Source organism: Nipponia nippon, unplaced genomic scaffold (assembly GCF_047370975.1).
Source record: "Nipponia nippon isolate SJK-2023a ecotype South Korea unplaced genomic scaffold, ASM4737097v1 scaffold_3, whole genome shotgun sequence".
Classification (NCBI taxonomy): domain Eukaryota; kingdom Metazoa; phylum Chordata; class Aves; order Pelecaniformes; family Threskiornithidae; genus Nipponia; species Nipponia nippon.
In genome coordinates this window covers 96,188,012-96,208,477 of record NW_028262347.1, presented here as the reverse complement: position 1 = coordinate 96,208,477, position 20,466 = coordinate 96,188,012, and the positions used below count along the sequence as shown (strand labels likewise).

Sequence of the window (20,466 nt, the reverse complement as noted above, 5' to 3'; positions counted from 1 at the left end):
CTCTACAGGCCTTGTGCACATCATCTGTGAACTTGGAGCTTATTAACAGAAGTAATTTTAAAGGAACATTTTGTACCCTTTTTTTCTTAAAACAGCAACAGCTGCTAACTTTCTTAATGCAATTTACACTAGCAAAAAAACCCTACAGCCATCAGAACATGTTGTAAAAGCAGACTTGGTATTGCTGAAATTCCTATTGTAAAACACAGGAAGGAAAAGTTAATTGAAAGGAATAAAAATTCACGTTTTCTGCATTCTGTTTCATAGAGCAAAAAAAAAAAAGTCACCTTTAAGAGAACTTTTTGGTTTGCTCTCTTGACTCCCACCAAAGCCCAGCTTTGGCCAGGAGGTGGTGCTACAGCCTGCATAAATTTTATTATTAGGCAACAGCAACAGTTAAGGCATACTAGAAGCAAAAGGAAAAGGTAAAAAAAAAAAAAAAAAAAAAAAAGACAAACGTTCTGAGTTCTGTAGAAGTGCTGATATGCAGACTTTATCTATGTATACTTTCATATCAGCAGGTATACCATAACACTGCTGAAAAGATTTGTAAGAAGGCCCTAAAGAGAAAGCGAATACATTGTGTGTTCATGTCTGTCAGGGACTTCAAATACCTAGCAAAAGATGAGTATCAAAGCATGGAAAAAGTCTGCCTTGCACAGCACGCTCTCTGCAGGCTGCAGCAGTTTTTCATGTGCCCAATACTCCGTTGACCAGTTCTGTGCCAGGAGGAGACTGATGGGACAGGTACACTCAGGTGGAAGGTTTGCACAGGTCCAGAAAGCATTCTGCCCGCCTCTCCCTGAACAATATCAAGGTTAGCTGCAGTGTCAGGGGTTTTATTGGGCTAAGATGAAATACCAAAGGAGGAATCCAAACCCCTTAAATGAGGTTAATGCTATGCCCCCCCCCCCCCCCTTCTTCTTTTGCTGTCTTTCTCCGTAGGCCCCTCTAAAGGCACCAAACACAGCAGCTTTTGAAGATTTTTTTCCTGTTGGCCATGTTGGCCCTGTCTCTATCCTAATTTCATACCTGTAATTTTACTGGGAGAGCTGTTCTGGATTGTAGGCTGAGACACTCAGAGTTACAGTGCTTAAAGGCAACTCCCGTCAGCAGCAAAGCAGAAAGAAAACAATTCTGGCAGACTCATTCCCTTCTGGCTGCACTTACTCTCCCATTCCCATCTTTTCTTTTGAAAGGAAACTAACAAATGATTCCCAGAATGAATCCAAAGGGTGTTTTAGGACAGAGTAGATCTTTCTTTCACATTTTCTTTTCTGAAACAATCAATTATCTGCAGCCGGCTAAAGCTAAGAACTAGATGTTAGTCCAAGGCCAACAGTAGATTGTGGGAGAAATTCTTATCTCAGTTACACAAGTGTGAATCTGGAGGAACTCCAGTTATTAAACAATCTATAAAATAAGGATAACAATAACTATTATTTCAAAGAGCTTTTGTGATGGTTAACTACCAGTAATTAACGCTGGTGCAGAAATTGGGAGCCTGGGAATGAAAGGCACTATAGAATTTCTAAGTACTCATTATTTCTGCCATTCACAATGATACTTCTCGATGTTATCTATTTGTTGTAGTTAGGGTGCCCACCAGTGCTCCCTGCAGAGCCTAATCTCTTATGTCCCTGACTGATTCACCAGCCTCAATAAAACTAGTCACATTTTAATTGGGGGGGGGGAAATAATCTTCTTTCTAGGCGCCATGCTAGCTGAAGGTACCACCGATGTGAAAGTCAAAATTCACAAACACAAGGAAGTGGGTGCAAACGCAGAAGAACTTGAATATGTTTCCCTTAAAATGCCTGGATTTAAAGATCATTCTAGGGCTGCCAAATGGGATTAAAATAAATAATAATAATAAAAAAAAAGATAAAATTTTAAAAAATCCTTTCATTGAAAGGGATCTGTTGTAACTTTAAGGTTATTAATAAATTACAGTAGGGATTAGACTTTAGAGGGAAAGTGTCAACTGAATTATGCTAGAATTACTTACCATTAGAAGGATCTACCGATGCTTCCGATTCTACAGCTGAATCTTCTTTAAGTATTTCTCTATTCTCTGTCATGGCGTGTGCCTACAAACAGCATTAAGTAATTACATGCAGTCAACTTGATTGTAAACAGAATGGTATAAAAGGTGCCAAGCAAATATTTCAAAAAGATATCCGATTTCAAAAATACACACATTTCAATTTCACCCACTCTAGTGGAAATTATAATATCATATGATAAATGATGCAAACATGTTACTTAAGTTGGTGTCTCACGGTCAATGTGATAACACTGTTTTAAAATTAACACATTTTAGAAAACTGTTTTGTGACAGAATATTCTGTAGCTTGAGTGTTCTGACTTTTTAAATCAATTCCTTAGAGATGATAATCCATTTCCAACTTCTCTTTCTATTTTTCGGAGGGTTTAAGAGCAACATCACAGCAGATTTTCAGGCTTACCTTTTCTACACATCTCTTCCAGTGACGACGTCTGCCTTTTCAGCATCAGTGTCACCTTTGCCAAAGCAAGAACACCACCTCTGCCTGAGCAGCCGTAAAAATGGTATCATCATTTCAGCAGTCAAAACAAGACTAACTAACTCCCACCAAAGCAAGGAAATTGCCTATAAGGAAAGTAGTGTCAGACATACACAGTAAAAACTACCGTATTTGTTATCTCCCCGGATGACGAGCTATGCAATTTCATGAGAATGTATATTTTCAAAGACATTACAGGAATGTGCCACCGGAGTCAGAAAAACAGAATACAAAGGAAAACATACTTAGGAAATATGTATTACTAGTTGGGGGCCTGACTCCTTACTTTTGCTGCTAATACTACAAAAATCATTTAAAAAAGTAGGCAGAATGCAGCATCCTTTCCCTGTATTCTAAACCAGGATATCTTGGTGATTATCCTGAAGTATAGTAAATATAATTTTGTAGTTACAAATGGAATTTTTACATGGGCTTTTAAAGGCCAAGGTTTTACTGTAAGAAGCAACACCTGGATACGCACACTGAAAAGTGTATATGTTATGTTACAAAAAAAGCACCAGAAACTTACAATGTTTATAGTACAACATCTAGGTTCACAAAACATTAAACTCTCAGCTTGCTCTCAGCTGTTCCAGAGATAAACTTTCTGTGAGAAAACAAAACTATTTTTCAAATCCAGCAGGTGAGAAACACAACTGAATAAATATTCACAGCATCAGCTGAGAAGCAGAGCGTGTGAATCAATCCTGGTCAAGGCTGGAATGCGCAGAATACATATTTGTTAAGGCAACACTATATACTTGAAATGAACGGACTTCTTAAAATGCCCAAACTTAGGCAGGCAGTCTCTTAAGACATTTCCAGAATTCTCTCTGATACAATAGTCAAGTTACAGTATGTCAACAAGGGCAGATCAGCATTATCTTATATTTGAACTTAGAGCTGGGCTTTTAAAACAATAAAGGAAATCATACCAGCTTCTGGCTGGAAGCAATCAGGACCATAATCAGACACACAGCGGACGCAGAGAAACATCCTTCATCTCTTGCTCCTGGGCCCTGCTATACTACATGCTGGAAGCAGACACGTTCAAACCTGCGGCAAGCGGTATTTATATGTTTAGTTTATATTAATTAACTTTAGCTCCTCCAAGCGTGGTAATGTATAGGACGAAACAGGGAATCTGTAAAGAATTAGGGCTAGGAAGGAGGTCAGTAATCAGAGACAAAGAAGGGTGTAATTGTGTTCCTCACGTCCTGTATTTATTTTGATTTCCAACTGGTGCTAGAACTCAGCACAGAAAGACTAGAGAACAGCAAGTTTGCGGTACAGTACAGAATCAAAATTAAAGCTCCCTGCTTAGCAACTTGGCCGTTAATTCCTTCCACAGGAACCCGGAGAGGGTGAGATCTGCTCCTCCAAGCGCACCCCATCCCATCCACCGACTCATTGAAACAAGAGCTGAATCAGCAGGTGGCTATTGCTTCCCAGACGTTGACGCTTCACAGCCCTCCACGCAAGCAGCACAGCTTGCATGGCAGACAGTGCATCTGGCCCGGATCACTTGAACTGTCCTGTAGCGTTCTGCAAAGCAGTCAGATGTTTAAAGCAACTTTACCATTCCTCACACAGATGTAAAAGCGAGCTCAAGTGAGAATACTGTAACAGAATTACATTTCTCAATGCCAGATTCCAAATAGTTTATCAATGGCATCATTATCACTAACTACCCAATAAACTTTTCCTGTCTCTCATATGACATCTGCTTAGGGACAGGACAACATTCTTTTGAATTTCCCAAGTTTGCAATTAAATTTTTGTTCCAAGCTTGGATTGTAGAAAGAGTAATGTAACACAAAAAGATGTGGTTTGGTTTTTTTTCCATTTGGACTAAAGTCACAATCTCTTGACTTGAATGAGGCAGTTTCATTGGAACGGGTGATTTCTGGGCAATCACCAACCGTATGAAGTTTAACAAGGGTAAGTGCCGGATTTTACACCTGGGACATGGCAACCCTGGATGTACATACAGACTGGGGAACGAGAGGCTGGAGAGCAGCCCCGTGGGGAGGGATCTGGGGGTTCTGGTCGACAGCAAATTGAACATGAGCCAACAGTGTGCCCTGGCAGCCAGGAGGGCCAACCATGTCCTGGGGTGCATCAAGCACTGTATCGCTAGCCGGTCGAGGGAGGCGATTGTCCCGCTCTACTCCGCACTGGTGCGGCCTCATCTTGAGTGGTGTGTGCAGTTCTGGGCCCCGCAGTACAAAAAGGATATGAAGCTACTAAAGAGTGTCCAGAGGAGAGCCACAAAGATGGTGAAGGGTTTAGAGGGGAAGCTGTATGAGGAGCAGCTGAAGTCACTTGGTCTGTTCAGCCTGGAGAAGAGGACACTGAGGGGAGACCTCATCGTAGTCTACAGCTTCCTCCCAAGGGAAGGAAGAGGGGCAGGTACCGATCTCTTCTCCCTGACGACCAATGACAGGACCCTAGGGAATGGCAGGAAGATGTACCAGGGGTGTTGTAAGTTGGACATTAGGAAAAGGTTCTTCACCCAAAGGTTAGTGGAGCATTGGAACAAGCTCCCTCGGGAGGTAGTCACGGTGCCAAGCCTGACAACATTCAAGAAGCAATTGGACAATGCCCTAAGACATATGGTATGATTTTTGGGGTTGTCCTATGCAGGGACAGGAGTTGGACTGGATGATCCTTGTGGGTCCCTTCCAACTCAGGATATTCTATGAGTTCTATGAGTCTATGAGAAAGCAGACAGTTGTTGGTCTTGCCACACAACTCAAAACTTTCAGTTGTCTCAAACTTGCTTATAGAGATTATCCTGACAAGTGCAAAACGGCTGAGGAAAAAGTCTATACTTCAATATTACTACTAATTCAGTGTAGAAATAAGAATAGCAAAAGCATTGACTATGCAATATTTACTCAACAGCTATGGTACAAGAGCAAAACTGAAATATATGGAGCTTTCTCTTTTTAGAGTACAGATGATCTATATACTTTCTTACTTATAGAGGACTCAAAAATTAATAGAAAAGGCTTAACCACACTACATCTACAGCAGGACATATTTAAATGCAATTAAAAGAATTCTAAGATTCCACAGAAACAGATGCTATTTCATTAGAATCCTATGGGTTTAATTCCTGCGGATTTCTTTGGCTTTTAGATTAAATGGCACTATGCAAATGCATGCAATAGTTGTGAACAGAACAAGCACGTATAATACAAAGTTGTTAAATTTAAGGTATAGATTCTTGTCATACTGGCTGAGAAAGAAGCAAGCATTAGCAGGCAAGAAGAAGCGAAGGTGAATAATTTTGTTTCTAAACTATGTACGATTAATTTTGTTAGTTAAGATCTGTTTGGTTGTATTTATTACACACGCAAGAGACTAAAGATCATTACATTTATAAATACAAATAGGAAAAGCTGTAATTGCAGTTGTCTAAGTAGACTTTCCGTGTTCCTTTGTGCTTATGAATTTTGTTACAAGTTTGAAACGAGTGCATGCTCATTTCTTGCCCACCCGAATTTTCAGAATTAAGCTACTAATATCAAAGTCTTTTTCTGGGCGTAATTGTAGTTTTCGAAGTTATCCCACATAGCCACTGTCGCACAGGTTTTTCGGAGGGGGGGGGGGGGGGGGCTGACAGAAGCTTTGTCTAGCGCAAGGGCTACTTCTCTGCGTATTTCCACACCTCCCTCCCCATCACGCCCGCTGAAGGGCTGCTGAAACCCGGTGGTGGCCGGCTGTCCGTCCGTCCGTCCCTCCCTCCCTCCCTCCCTCCCAGCCCCCGCGGCTGCCAGCGCCGGCTGGCCGGGCACAGGGAGCCGTGGCGAGGCTGCACCTTCTTCCCAACGCGCCCCTTCCCTTTTGGCTGCTCGGAACCGGAGACGGGTCTCCCTCGGCCCCGGCTTCCCGCCTCCCCCGGGCGCCGCCGGGCCGGGCCGGGGCGGGGCTGCCCGGGCGGGGCGCCCCGGGCGCTGCCGGCCCTCAGGCCGCGGGGCGGGGAGCGGGGGGCGGGCGGAGGCCGCCGGCAGCCCCGGGCCCGGCGCGGGGAGCGGGCGGTCGAGGCGGGCCCGGGAGGAGATGGGACGGAGGCCGAGCACCCATGCCCGGTAAGTGCCGGTGGGGCGCGGGGCGGCCCCGCTGCGGCTCCGCCGGGGCCGGGCGCGGGCAGGAGGGAGGGGAGGGCTCGGCTTTAGCCCTTGGGGAAAGTTTGGGTTTGAGAAATGGGCTCACAGAAGGGCTGCAATGCAAAGCCATCCGCCCTGCCTCCGGAGCCGGCCGAGGAAGCACCAGCCCCGCCACCCCTGCGGGTCCGAGGCAGCTGCCGTCGGCGTGCCCTGCCCGGGGCACTCCGCTGCAGGGCACAGCTGGGCTCCCAGGCAGACGCAGCGAGTGCGAGGACTTTAGTCCGCCACCCCAAATAATTTGGTTTATACGGTACATATGCCTGTACTGTAGGCGTTAATAAATCTGAGTATTTATATAGGGATTAAAGCTTTTGATGGAGAATTGGCCGGTCATAACTCCAGAAGGCTTACTGCAAAGTTTAAGAAAAGCTTATTAAAAGCGTATCGTCAGACACTAAGCAAAAAGGGATCCAATCCCAAAGGAGACAGGTGATGACCACCAACATTTCTCTGTGCTAGGATAAACCTGGTACCTTTTAACAGTGGACAGTCCCCCAGCACAAGCCGCTTGGAGATGAAGTGGTCCAACAGGTCTCTTTCATCTCCAGTTGCCACGTTCCTGCACCGCAGCAGAATACAATACATCAATTTCTCATGATGACGGGTAGTTATTGAAAGAGATACGTATTTTCTCCCTGCACACAATGGATTCAACTTATTTCAATCGTTGATTTTGTGACTAGTGCTACATTGTGCCTTAAGCTACTGGTTCCGTTGCTGATCTAATCAGATAAGATGGACTAAAAGTGAGCCAAATTCTCCTTACCCTCCTTAAATCATAGGTAGCTTTACTGAGATGGGTAAAACTTTAGCTTATGTCTACCACCGTGTAAAAATAAAACAGCAAAATTTGAGCCAATGGCAGTGGGTGGGCCACGGATACCTAACATCATTCTGCAGTGAACAAATTCAGTACATTAAACGCATGAATGAAGAGACTGGAAACTCATTCTCTTACTCCAAAATCAGTGAACAGCTGATATACTATATATTGCATTACAGCGCACCGCAGCTTGCTGTCCTTAAAGGTAAATGGTGACAAACTGGTTATGGGGGAACAGAGGACTGCTGCTGAGAGCATTAAAGACTTGGGAATGGAGAGGACGAGTTACACAGACAGAGCCCGGTTGAGCTTGCTTGAAATGTTAACCTTTAAGGTACCTATGTCAGACGGTAAAACCACCAGCCATAGAAACATTTGTGTTGTTGGTAGTACACCTGTATGAAGTGAACCATTAATTTCTATTACATTCATGGGCATTAAACTATTTTTTCTGCATCAGGCTTTCTAAGCTGTAATAAACTGGTAATCTGACTGAAGACATACTCGAGCATGCCCTACAAAACTAAGAGGAACACACACAGAGGATTTCCATGCTCAGGACTGCATTTGTTACACATTTCCTCATGCTGTGCATTTTTATGAAAGAAAACTAAGTTACCAGTGTAGCACAACCAGACTTCTCTCTATTAATATAAACCCATACCATATAGGTACTTGTTTCCTCTTCCTCAGAATAAGTCTTGTACTAATACTATTGTACTAATAGCCTGGCTAAATGCTGAAACGTATTCAGCCCAGCTACCGGCTGCAAGGACAGCAAAGTGCCTGTTGCTGTGGTATAGCCAGGAGCAGGGTGGTTGCTCCACGGTGCTGGCAGACATGAGTGGTTATACGACTCATGGGGAAGCAGCCAGCTAATTCCTGCAGAGAACTAAAGCAACACACTGGGAGGGGAGCTGCAAAAATTATTTGGCTTCTGTAACTGTAGCAAAGGCAGGAAAATGAGATAGGATCAGATAAAGGCCTTTGAGGCACTACGGCCAGGTTAATTTTACAGCACAAGGTATTTACATAAGTGTTCAGTAGCTGAAGGACATTTCATATCACTTATTGCAACATGGCAACAGTGAAAAAGATCAGTAATACATGTATTTGCAACTCACTTCCTATACTCTTTATAGCTCTAATCAAGAAACTGTATCAAATTAGTGTTGAATTCTTATTCAAAACTACTGCTAGTGCTGACTGATTATTTTGTACTTGTATTGTCTTATTAGCTTGTACGATCATATAGAGGTGGCTAACTGCAAGGTATCTACCGAGCACAGACAGATAAAAAGGAGAAAGGAGTAAAGCATGATCACAGTTATCTCTAACTAAAAGAAGAGAAGAAGAAGAAAAAAAGTCGGTACCAGTTGTGAGAGAACGCCAGGTCACTTTGTTGCTTCAGTTCCAGGGGGGAGCCTGAGAACGGGCAGCACACAGGTACTCGGCTGATCCCGAGCTGCCTCCCATGGCTGCAGAGTGGAAGATAATTCTGCAGTTTGGGCTCCTTTGCAGACAGAGGATATTCTGGTAGGACCAATTCCCAGTTGAGACCTAGTCACGTCTCGATGCTCCAGTACGAGCTTAGTGGTAGGCCAAGGCAGGCTGGGTATAAGGTACAGCGCAGAAGTGGTCTTTCCAGCCTTTTACTCTAGCATACTCAGCAAGCGTGAAGAAACAATCAGCTGAGCCCATTATCAATGGCCTACCCTTGGTCTAGTGAGAAATTCTCACAACAGAATTCCTCTTATTCACATTAAAGACATTTATTAACTTTTCATTTTTATTAGTGTGAAAAAACCAAAACCTGAATTATACCAGATTTGGTTTTATCTGAAGTAATCAAGATTCAGGAAACAGTGTTTAATGGATACTTAAGTTTGAATTTACCGATCAGGAAACACATGCATCCTTAGAAAGAAAACCACCCAGAGCTTTGCTTTGTTCCTTGAGCCAGGATCCAGTCTCAATTCAACATAGATGAATAATTGGAAGAACAAACCAAACCAAAATAATGGTACCTTTTGTATTAGGTGCTCATGGGTTTTCTTTTTCTTCTATAATGAAAGCTCTTGCACTTCTGCCACGCTAAGGTAAATGCTTATGCGAATGTAAAATAAGAGCCCAAACAACTCCTTGAGTTTGGGGGTTTTTTTCCTCTCTATAGTCTCTTACCTTGCAGTCATTGCCAGCATATCTGAACACTTTTTAATTTCTCACCGCCGATGTCATACATCTTCAGGTGTTGCATCATGCTATAACCAAAGACAAAAACGTGCACGTGAGTGGAATGTTTCTGTAAATAAATTTGTCAGCTTTAATATTCCTGTCTACCCTCAAAACATACATAAACTTTGATCCTCCTATGATGCTTCATGTGCTTCTGTGCTTGAACAGAACAAGCAGTTGCTGTTGCTGGAGGTATAATCGGAGGGATCCTTTTATTTGTTCTCATTGGAATAACTGCATACCTGCTCTGGAAGAAATTTTGCCGCCTCCTTTCATATGAAAAGCTCACCAGTCCTGTCAAAACAACAAATGCAAATGCCATGTTTCAGGATCAGTCAGCTTCTGAAATTCAACTAAAAAGCACAAGGTACCTATTTTTGTTTTGTTTTTAAAGCATACACTATTGTTAATTTATTTCAGCTTGTCAAATCTCAAATGAGGGGGTGATCTAAGTATAGACATGTACAGAAATAAATGAGACCCCTAAATTATATGAAAACAGTCACGTTCTGTTTTGTTCCTTTAGGAAAATAATACTTTCTGTAACTATGAATGCAACGATTATTTCTGTTTTATGTAAAAGAGATAATACATTCAAGTGTAGTTGGTGCATGGATAGCTTTATCTGTTACCTAGACAAATTCAGCCTCAGTCATTCCTGGTGGTCTCGTATTGAAGCATCTGAGAACCAAACCATAGGACTGCAGTTCAGAAAGGAGACTGTCTTAGAAAGTTAGTTACTGCAGGGCTTTGGGGCTCTAAAACAAGCAGCTGCAGTTAATTCTCCCTTTCCTTTGAAAGATCAATTCTAAAGAAGAAAGGGAAAAAGTGAGGGATCTGGCTGAGGAATTAAGATCTGATGTCCCTTGCTGGACCTTTAGCCATTATATAAATAAAATAAATTGCAAAACAAGGGGTATTTATGTTTTCTACCTATGCATCTCTAGAATTTTTACAAAGAACTTTTACAGAGAAAACCAGTAAACTTATTAGTGTTACCAAGTTTGGTTTCCATATTTAAACCAGAAGAGTCGGTAGCTGTTGTTGTCTTGAGCAGATCCAGAAGCGTTCCGTTCATCATTCCACCGACACTGCATGGGCGAGACTGGACTAACCTGATGAATGAGGAACAGGTTCAGGAAGATGGTGACCCCTACATGATTCCTCAGTCTGGGCCACGGTCATCATTTCATTCTTTGGGTATGGCACTGCAAAAATGGGATCCTTTTTAAGGGTACCTTTATTATTATGAAGCATTTTTATTGGGGGTATACCAGACATAGTGTTACCAGTACAAGCCCTAAACACTATATGTATGTATGTATGTATGTGTGTGTGTGTGTATATATATATATATATATATATATATATATATATATATATATATATATAAAGGAATTGGGCCAGGACATATCTGATTGCTGTCCCCAGAAACAGCAGAGTGACCAGTTGCAGGCTGCAACAACAAATACCCAAAACTATCAAGGTACAGTCACAGGAATAAGAGAAAGAAAAGTGGTACAGCCTACTACTCGCCTAAATTTGAGGGAAAAGGAATTAAAATACCAAGTTTATGCAAAAATGGATTGTTAATAAAGAGATTAATGCGATTTCCCTAACACAGCAGTGGTTATAAAAATGCTTGCTACAGTCTTGAGACTAATCTGAGGGTGCTTGTTTTTTATTTCATGAAGCTGGAGCTTATGTTGTAGGGACCATTAACCCAGAGCTGTACAAGTTTCCTGAAGACAAAAGCGAGACAGATTTTCCTGAAGGCAACATTGGCCGCCTCTGGTTCTCCATAGAATATGAGCAGGAGTCAGAAAGGCTCCTCGTCTCCTTGATCAAAGTCAGAAAGCTGCAGGCTCCTGCTGATTCCTGTAGTCCATTTGTGAAAATCTACTTGCTGCCTGATGAAAGAAGCTACTTGCAGTCCAAAACAAAACGCAAAACCCTTAACCCGCAGTTTGATGAAAACTTTGTTTTTCAGGTACTTTTCCTTTTATGAAGCAGATTTTTGTTTGCAAATATTGTCTTGTCAAACTACAGTACATGTTTTGTGAAAAGTAATTTTCTACAAACTTCTACCAAGATACAAGTCGTTTCCATTTGAGATAGGATTTATTACTGGGGTTTCTGGAGATCCTGGGCTACTTAAGTCTGTGGCTCCAGAACTGATCTTATTTGTGGTCTGCACCAAAGTTGAGGATTCTAGAACTTGCCCTGGGAATGGCGAAAACTCCAGTCTGAAGTATGGCTGAGCTGTTCAGCCCAGCAGCTCTAGAAGTCCAGAAGCAGCCTATACTGAACTACTGCTTTCATAGCTTTTAGTTTCTTTGCTGTGAGAGTAGGCTAGAAACTAGAACTCGTGAGATGTCTGGTATACTATTTGTGTAGTGCTGTAAAGCTAGGAGCTTGGCTCCCTATGCCAAGAGGCTTTGAACAGGTGTCACAAGACAAAAGCTTTAAAACCAAAAAAAGGTCGTGTTTCAGACAACTGAAAAATGAATGTTTACAGATTTCTAAACATTTGTGTCTGGAAGTGAATGCATCACATAACACTAGATCTATATGAGTTGAAAAACCGCCAGCTAACTTCACATTTTTCAAATCAACTCATTCTGTTTTAGCTTGGATCTTTAGACTCCTGCATAGCTAAAACTTGAGGCAAATTAAGAAAGTGGATTTCAAATAATCAAAGGAAATCTCCACCTACCTTTAACACACTTTGAAAAAGTCTTCCTTTGAAGTCATGCTAGAGTAGAAGAGTCTCTCATGTTTTATAATTATTAATATATTCTTCCTTTTCCTGTACAGGTTTCCAGTAAAATGTTGCTCCAAAGGACCCTGAAGTTTTTGGTTTATCATGTTGATAAACAGAAGAAGCATCATCTCCTAGGCCAAGTTATCTTCCCACTGAAAAATGAAACATTAACTGATGACAACAAACTAGTCATATGGAGAGATCTGGAGAAAGAAAACTTGGAGGTATGTGATACAGGCTGCTTGGCATTGTGGAACTTCCGTCATCTTACAAGTACTGGAGGGATACAGCTGAAGTAGAAGTATGTTGTATCAAATACATCAAATGCAGAAGTATTTGATAAACATCTGGAATCAAAATTCCCACCTTACCAATCTGCAGATCCATAGCTGTTGTATAGGGATCATCCAACTGCTCAGAAACAGTCACACGAGTTAGGAGACAGTTACCTAAGAAAGCACCTTGTGTTGTTTGCTTCTGTTTTGAATTAGTAAGAGCAGAAAAAAAGCAGAAGAGGCAAGGAAATAGGCATCACCTGGAAGAGACAGGAATTCAAAGGTTCAGGAAGGCTGATTAATTGGTTCTATCAAATGTCACAACAGCATAAATAAAGCCATTACAGTTCACTCACATGCCTTGCTGTGGCAAAAACCGCTAGTATGAAGAACTTTTTTCTCCCCATTTGTCTTCATGAAGAGGGAGTTTTTCAGATATATTTGACAAGTGTTCTTCTGCTTCCAAAGCCTCCTTCAGACTACGGTGATATCCAGTTCTCCCTCAGCTACAATGACTACCTGGGCCGTCTCACTGTGGTGGTTCTGAGGGCAAGAGGATTAAAGCTCCAGGAGGAGAGCCATGCTGTCAGTAAGTGTGATTTCCTCTCTGCTATCAGCTCCAGAATTCCTGTTTTAATTTGCTCCTTCCTCATCTGTCCACCCGGGCTTGTACTGAGTGACTCTGAAAAGAACAAATAAACATCTAGGTGATTTAATTTGAGTAGAAACAAGCCATACTTTGTTACTGGCATAATTAGATTTTGATAGCTCAGTTCTGCTATGTTTTGGTTTTGTTTCATAATAAGTCTTCTCATCAGTAGCCATTTTTTTCTCCTGCTTTAATACAGTGAGCAACGTCCCTTTGCTGCACTCCAATCCAGAGAAGGCGGCATTTCAGGGGATATTGACATGAACAGAATTGCCTCAAGGCAAAAGCCCAGAGGTAACGGCTGCAGGACAACCGTTTACGCTGAACAGTTGTCCTGGGAAGAACCGAACTGGGAAAAGATTCCCATTTTAGGACAGCCTGGCCATTGTTCAAAGAACCATGGCATGGAGTCACAACTTTTCTCCCTTACCGCAGTGGGGGTTTTCCTGGTACATCATGCTCATGTGTCCTTTGCCTCAGAGATGTTGAGTGTAGAGATTACCTCAAAATGCTGTTTAAAATCTAAAAACACTCAAAGCAAAAACCGATGGAAGAACCAAACTTGTTTGAATCTGTAGTGAGTTTTTTGAAGGGCTTTGAAACTGAACAATATAAACGCAAAATACACCCGGCAGTTAAAAAGAAGAGAGGTTTAGTTCTCTATATACACACATCAACTACGAAGTTGTTTTGAGGTTTGAGTGGGCTGTTACCAGGAGGTTTAACTTTAGAAACAATGCCCTCTAAATGAGTAAATCTGCATTCATAATGTTAGAGATAAATTTGCTCTGTTTAGGGTAAAATTCATAGATTAAGAAATGCACAGTAAAATGATGAGAGTATAGAGGTTTCCAACAAGCAGAATCATACCTCGTGCACTTGTTGAAAGAGAAATATATTACAGAATGTATTAGTCTTAATAAACAAATAATTAAGATACAGATGGCCAGAAAAAATATGACTGGTTCATGGCAGATGAACTAAGTAGCATCATGAACTACGAACAAATGTTCTAATTTTGCATCATCTCAATAACTTTACAAGAGAGGGAGAACACACTTCTTAATACATCATGTTTCTGCCTGCAGGTTTTTGTGAAGTTCTGTAGCACAAAGAGCCAGAACTCTATGTATTTCTTTCTACAAATCTAGCATTAATCTGCCATGTTATCTTAGTGCTGGTATACTTCAGGTTATCGTAATAAGCAAGAGTTATGGGCACACTCTGGAAGGAAGAGCTGCCAGAAGGCAATTCTCTAGAATAAACTACTAAGGAAAAAAAAGGAAAATTAAATAAATTGGGTGTTATTTCCTTTGATAATGCCCTTCAAGTATGATTTAAGGTCCATAGATTCTCTGGTAAATCCTGAAGAAACTGGAATGAAAAGTTTTCTATATTAACAGGGATTAGTGCAACACTAATCTTTGATGGAAAATACGCAGTATAGTACAGCAAGGAGGCATTTATTTTTAGATTCAAATCACTCAATTAAATGTATTAAGAAGTAATAAGTAATGAAAAGTCAGACTTTGTGCAAGTAGTTTACATAGTAACTTTTTCCATATATAGCACTGAGGCAGCAGCTCTGCCATAAAAAAAAAAAAAAAAAAAAAAAAAAAAAGTAGTCTGTTCTGGTAATCCTGCGCCCTCTGAAACAGTAATGACAGCCAACTGCATCTGTGGAAATAACAGGGAGACATTAGGAGTCTATCAATGCTGTCTCAGTCCTGACATTTCTAATCATTTTTGCTATACAGGTGAACCTTAATGAAGTGAATTGCAGGGAGCAATAAACACAGCAGCAGCATGGAATCTATTACTGCTTCACTGGAAAGAACAAACCTTTAGCCATCAATGAAGATGAAATTTCTACACACTTGTCACTAAATTTTGTAGAGGGGTAGGGTAGGGAAGAAAGGAAAATTTCAGACTGCTTTGGATCTCATTGTCAAAGATCTACTGAATAAGACCACAATGCAATACAGGTCCCCTTCGGGAAGCAAAGCGGAATTTTGTTGTTGTTCTCATTCGCACACTCACACACAGTTTTTGTAATATTTTTTAGAAGAAAGAGCAGAGATCACTGATCTTTTCCTCAATGTTTCTACAGAATCCCTTACCACAGGGCTAGAAGTCATTAGTAAAACCTTTTGTTTAAGGATTCTTCTTTGACTAGGAGAATCCTTTCCCCGAAACATATCCAATCCAAGCGCAGGCTGCAGCTCTACGACATGGCTCCTCCCTCACGGCCTCCCTTGTGTTGGATCAAACAATCATGTGATCAAATATATGAAATTAACTACTGACCCAACAAACTAAGCCTTCATAAAAGTCTCCGTCAGATGAAGGGAAGGTACAGGAATATAAGATCAAGGATGCAGGGTAAGAATATGACTGCTCCTTTTAACAGCTCTTAAATTGGAAAGTACACTGCAAAACTGCACCCTAAGTACTTTGGGTAGTCCCTGCTTAATATTATGCATTGCCATGCTGCCATATTTCGGGAATCATTCATGATCTAATTTTATACGTAATATTGACTCCTGAAGGCAAGAAATTCCTTGAGCCTTCTCCCAACTGCCTCTGATGTATTTTCTTCTTGAATTTCTTTTTCTTCAAGGTGTGTATGTCAAAGTCTCGCTAATGAACCATAATAAATTAATCAAAAGTAAAAAGACAGCAGCCGTTCTGGGATCTCCCAATCCAGTGTATAATGAAACCTTCAGTTTCAAGGCAGATCAGACAGAGCTGGATACAACAAGCCTGAGTCTATCTGTGCTCCAGAGCATCAAGGGAGAACGTAAGCTATATAAAGTATTACAGTTAAGATGTCATAAATCTCTTACATATTGCAGAGACATTTAAAGCTGGGAGGAACTAATTCCTTTTCAGCAATAATCATAAAACATATATAAAAGGTTTGGGGTATTTCACAGGCTGTTTCATTAAAAAGCAGAACAACTTATTTGCAGTAAGTGTAAGTCTCTCTTTCAGAGGCTAAAGATAAATTAAATAGAAGACATGAATAAAATAACTGTAGGCTAGTCACTGTCAGTACAAGGTGTTGTAATTTTGTTTCATTCTGGTATCCTAAGAAAACAAGCTTATGCAATTACGTTCTGTGAACACTTGTGTGTGTAATCCCCAACCTCCCAAGATTTTGAAGCCATTCACTGTTCCTAACCAAGTTTGAAAGAGGAATAGGAATTTTGTCACAGCAGTTCAAGCAGTGAGAAAGAAGAAAGATTACAAACATCCCCATTCCCTGGCAGAAAACCTGATGCTTGAGGCCACCTCTTACTACTTGTCAGAGAATCCATTAAGGAGTTCTGCTTAGAGAAGCAAATCAGAATTCAATAGAATCATAGAATCGTTAAGGTTGGAAAAGACCCTTAAGATCATCGAGTCCAACCGTTAACCTAGCACTGCCAAGTCCACTACTATACCATGTCTTCAAGCACCACGTCTGCCCTTCTTTTAAATACCTCCAGGGACGGAGACTCAACCACTTCCCTGGGCAGCCTGTTCCAATGCCCGACTACCCTTTCGGTGAAGAAGTTTTTCCTCATATCCAACCTAAACCTCCCCTGGCGCAGCTTGAGGCTGTTTCCTCTCGTCCTATCGCTTGTTACTAGGAAGAAGAGACCAACCCCCACCTCGCTACAACCTCCTTTCAGGTAGTTGTAGAGAGCAATAAGGTCTCCCCTCAGCCTCCTCTTCTCCAGGCTAAACAACCCCAGTTCCCTCAGCCGCTCCTCATAAGACTTGTGCTCCAGACCCTTCACCAACTTCATTGCCCTTCTTTGGACACGCTCCAGCACCTCGATGTCCTTCTTGGAGTGAGGAGCCCAAAACTGAACACAGTACTCGAGGTGCGGCCTCACCAGTGCCGAGTACAGGGGCACTATCACCTCCCTGGTCCTGCTGGCCACACTATTCCTGATACAAGCCAGGATGCCATTGGCCCTCTTGGCCACCTGAGCGCACTGCTGGCTCATGTTCAGGCGGCTGTCAACCAACACCCCCCAAGTCCTTTTCTGCCAGGCAGCTCTCCAGCCACTCCTCCCCCAGCCTCTAGCGGTGCATGGGGCTGTTGTGACCCAAGTGCAGGACCCGGCACTGAGCCTTGTTGAGCCTCATACAGTTGGCCCTGGCCCAATGATATGGCCTGTCCAGGTCCCTCTGCAGGGCCTTCCTACCCTCCTCCAGATCAACACTTCCACCCAACCTGGTGTTGTCTGCAAACGCAAACTTCCACTGTCTTTCATCATTTTCACTTGCAGACAGCCGCACGTTTGACAAACATTCTGAAATTCACGTGAGGCAGGCTCAAACTATTTTCCCCATCCACTGCTGAAAAGTTCAGGCATGAAGAAACAATCTGCTCATTGGCAGACAGCGGTCAGTGGCAACCCACGTATTGCGGCTCCCAGCTGTCTCAGTAACTAAATCTATTCTTTCCCAAGCTAGAGCATCATATGAATCCTACTAAAGTTGCTGATGCCCAAAACTAGGGCACACGTCCACAGTACGCTTGAGGTAGAGGGGCTGGGCAGATACAGATCTGTGTGCCTTAAACTGGTTCTAGCTCAGAGTGCAGGCAGTAGGGTAGGCCTGAATTGACTAAATAGCCACTTTCTGCAGTACCTTTTAATGCTGAATCTTAGCACATAGAAACAATGGAACTTGAAATCTAGAGTAAATTCTTTGATGAAAATTTTGGTTTAGAAATAACTTTCAGAACATGCATTAGAGAAATACAAGTTAATATTCTAATTTAGGTAAGGATTTCAGAGAAGGACTTACAGGTGTTAATCACTAACTGCTTTCTCTTTTTCCCAGAAACACATCTGCTGGGACGTGTAGTAGTTGGGCCTTTCATGTACACCCGCGGCAAAGAACTAGAACACTGGAATGAAATGATCAGCAGGCCCAAGGAGTTGGTTAAACGATGGCATGCTCTCTGCCACAGCACGTAAACAGCATGGATTAAAAAAAAAACAAACCAACAACAACCTTAAAATGGAAAAGCTCTCACTATCTTTCATAATCTAATGATAAAGGGTACAAAATCTTTGACCATTTTACACTCCGAAGTAGACAAGAATAAAATAAGTAAATTCTTTCCTTGCCCAGACACAAAGAGAAAACTTGGTCCCTGCTAGGCTGGAACGCTATCTTTCCTCTCTTCAAAATATATTTCCAATGTAATTAATATGCAACGGAGTAAACAAAACAGGAAGACAAACATGATCTTCCAGTGTTAGTTATTTTGACTAGTAAATTCCAATTCTTGGTCCTGAGTTCTGGGCACAAACGATCATTCATCATGTGAACAGAACCCAAAATGACCTAAGAATTTTCAGTGATGTCCACTGCAATGCATCACCACAGACAGAGTAGCTTCACCAAAAGGGCTGGAAGCCCGGTAAGCATGCCAAAAGATACAAAGCCCAAAAGATGTTGACTGACTACTAAATTTACAATTTATTTAAAATAGCATTATATTTAAAACCTCCTTTGAATATGAATGGTGGAAAGCACTGGGTGTTTATTGATCAGAAACCTAGAAGCACCTGTTCACGTCCCTTGGCACAGTGTATTTCTTGCAGTAATTCAGTTAGGTGTTTTCAGCTGACCCCAATGTACAACACTATGTTAACACTAAGGAAGAAGCATAAAAGAAGTCCTGAAGTCACAAATGGCTGGAGGCTTGCGGGAGTACTCTGAGAAAGTAATACAAGGGACCTGTCCTGTCCTTATATATTTCTCCCTAAACACATCTCTGCTGGAGACAGAGCGTTCATTACAAGAACCTTGGGTTTGACCTAGTATGACCATTCTTACATTGAAAATCCACTTAGCTTAAGCCCTCAGGACATATGTCTGTTTTAGTGGTAGAGTTTTCTTCATTAAGTAAATTACTGCTCTATAAAATAGTTCAGAGCAATTATTTTTAATCAAAATAAAATAAATAGGACATTCTTCTCTTCTTGATTGTTCACTGTGGACCTGAACTCTGTACCTTTCACGCCATGCAGTCATAAACCAGACACACACACTATTGCACCAAAACATTTTGTCCAATTATGTTCCAAGAGGACCATAATCTCTGCAGCTGAAATAAAGCCAACTTCCTTCCAAACAGGATACTATATTAATTAATTCAATATATTAGAAAAATGAGGCTTCTCTGGGGAAATGAGGACACTTTCCATTTTGATAATAGTTATTATCTAAAGGAAATATTATGAATGAGAATATATCCGAGAGGAATTGTAAGGTAACAGACTCCACTTCACCTGATACCCCACTTGAAGTGTTATGTGGTACCCTCAGTCTGCCTTGCTAACTACACCACTGGGTATAAGACGAGCCTAGACTCATTACATTTAATTGAATTTTACAAAATGTTCAACCCTCATTATATCTGTTAAATGAGTAATGGCAGCATCCCCAATCCCAAAGAGCTGTTTTCAAATTTTACTCCTACAAAACCACTGAAAACCAGTCTAATAGGCAACATGATCGAGCTGGGAAGGAAAACTATGTAAGCTCTATGATAACTATATTACTACAATAAAGCAATTTTACCAAATACATTATGTCCCTCTATGATTTAAATCATACCGATAAACATTAAAGACCTTGAAAGTAAACTTAAAAATGTTTCGGACAGTTAGGTTTACTAACTTCTGTAGGAAGATGCATGTAATGTACAGTGTCTATTAACAGAAATACCTCTAAGTGGGAAGTCACCTGCCTGACTTGATGTACAGTACAGTCCAAGTAATAAAACAATGCATCGTACTAATGTGGTCTCTTTTCTTTGCGCTTCTTATACATTAAAGTACCGATGCTTTCAGTTTGTGTGTTCAATAATTCCAGCTAAAATCACGAAGGAACATATTTAAGTGCACTTACCAATGTACTTGACTTTGCTCAAGGTCATCCAAGTGAAGTAAATGAGAAAGGTCCTTTTTGACTCTTCCTGAACAA

At 41.5% G+C, this 20,466-nt stretch overlaps 3 protein-coding genes across 12 annotated transcripts in view; 1 reads left to right on the top strand and 2 right to left on the bottom strand.

The window, feature by feature from the left end:
* The window catches only part of GPRIN2 (G protein regulated inducer of neurite outgrowth 2), a 43,861-nt gene extending 30,572 nt beyond the window's left edge, over positions 1 to 13,289 (bottom strand). The window contains exons 1-10 of one of the 10 annotated variants that reach the window (XM_087765600.1): positions 13,175 to 13,289; positions 12,993 to 13,078; positions 12,496 to 12,695; positions 10,779 to 10,894; positions 10,022 to 10,073; positions 9,726 to 9,805; positions 7,195 to 7,280; positions 3,482 to 3,602; positions 2,469 to 2,632; positions 2,009 to 2,090 (exon numbers count right to left, since the gene is read on the bottom strand). Coding sequence is in view for 3 of the 10 variants with exons in the window: in XM_087765592.1 (XP_087621718.1) it covers positions 7,195 to 7,280; positions 8,918 to 9,022; positions 9,726 to 9,745 (211 nt within the window). In the remaining 7 variants the exon portion in view is untranslated. Of the gene's footprint in view, positions 1 to 2,008; positions 2,091 to 2,468; positions 2,633 to 3,075; positions 4,997 to 7,194; positions 9,156 to 9,725; positions 9,806 to 9,897; positions 10,074 to 10,778; positions 10,895 to 12,495; positions 12,696 to 12,992; positions 13,079 to 13,174 lie in introns of those variants that run through there. The other 9 variants (XM_087765592.1, XM_087765599.1, XM_087765596.1 and 6 more) reach the window with 9 other exon arrangements.
* On the top strand, positions 6,456 to 20,277 carry LOC104013442 (synaptotagmin-15). Its single transcript, XM_009465944.2, has 8 exons — positions 6,456 to 6,643; positions 9,948 to 10,146; positions 10,837 to 10,979; positions 11,474 to 11,769; positions 12,597 to 12,767; positions 13,287 to 13,407; positions 16,088 to 16,267; positions 18,310 to 20,277. The coding sequence occupies exons 1-8, from the start codon at positions 6,637 to 6,639 to the stop codon at positions 18,444 to 18,446; spliced, it is 1,254 nt and encodes a 417-aa protein (XP_009464219.1). The 5' UTR covers positions 6,456 to 6,636; the 3' UTR covers positions 18,447 to 20,277.
* Positions 13,404 to 20,466, bottom strand: part of SHLD2 (shieldin complex subunit 2) — a 57,679-nt gene continuing 50,616 nt past the window's right edge. The window contains exon 11 of the mRNA XM_087765589.1: positions 13,404 to 13,500. Coding sequence (XP_087621715.1) covers positions 13,452 to 13,500 — 49 coding nt within the window. The 3' untranslated portion in view covers positions 13,404 to 13,451. The remainder of the gene's footprint in view (positions 13,501 to 20,466) is intronic.

Bases quoted from the DNA above. Each gene is read 5' to 3' on its own strand.
- LOC104013442 (XM_009465944.2), top strand. The intron at 12,768-13,286 runs GTATGTGATACA...CTGCTTCCAAAG, and splicing joins TGGAGAAAGAAAACTTGGAG to CCTCCTTCAGACTACGGTGA. The intron at 16,268-18,309 runs GTAAGCTATATA...TCTTTTTCCCAG, and splicing joins CCAGAGCATCAAGGGAGAAC to AAACACATCTGCTGGGACGT.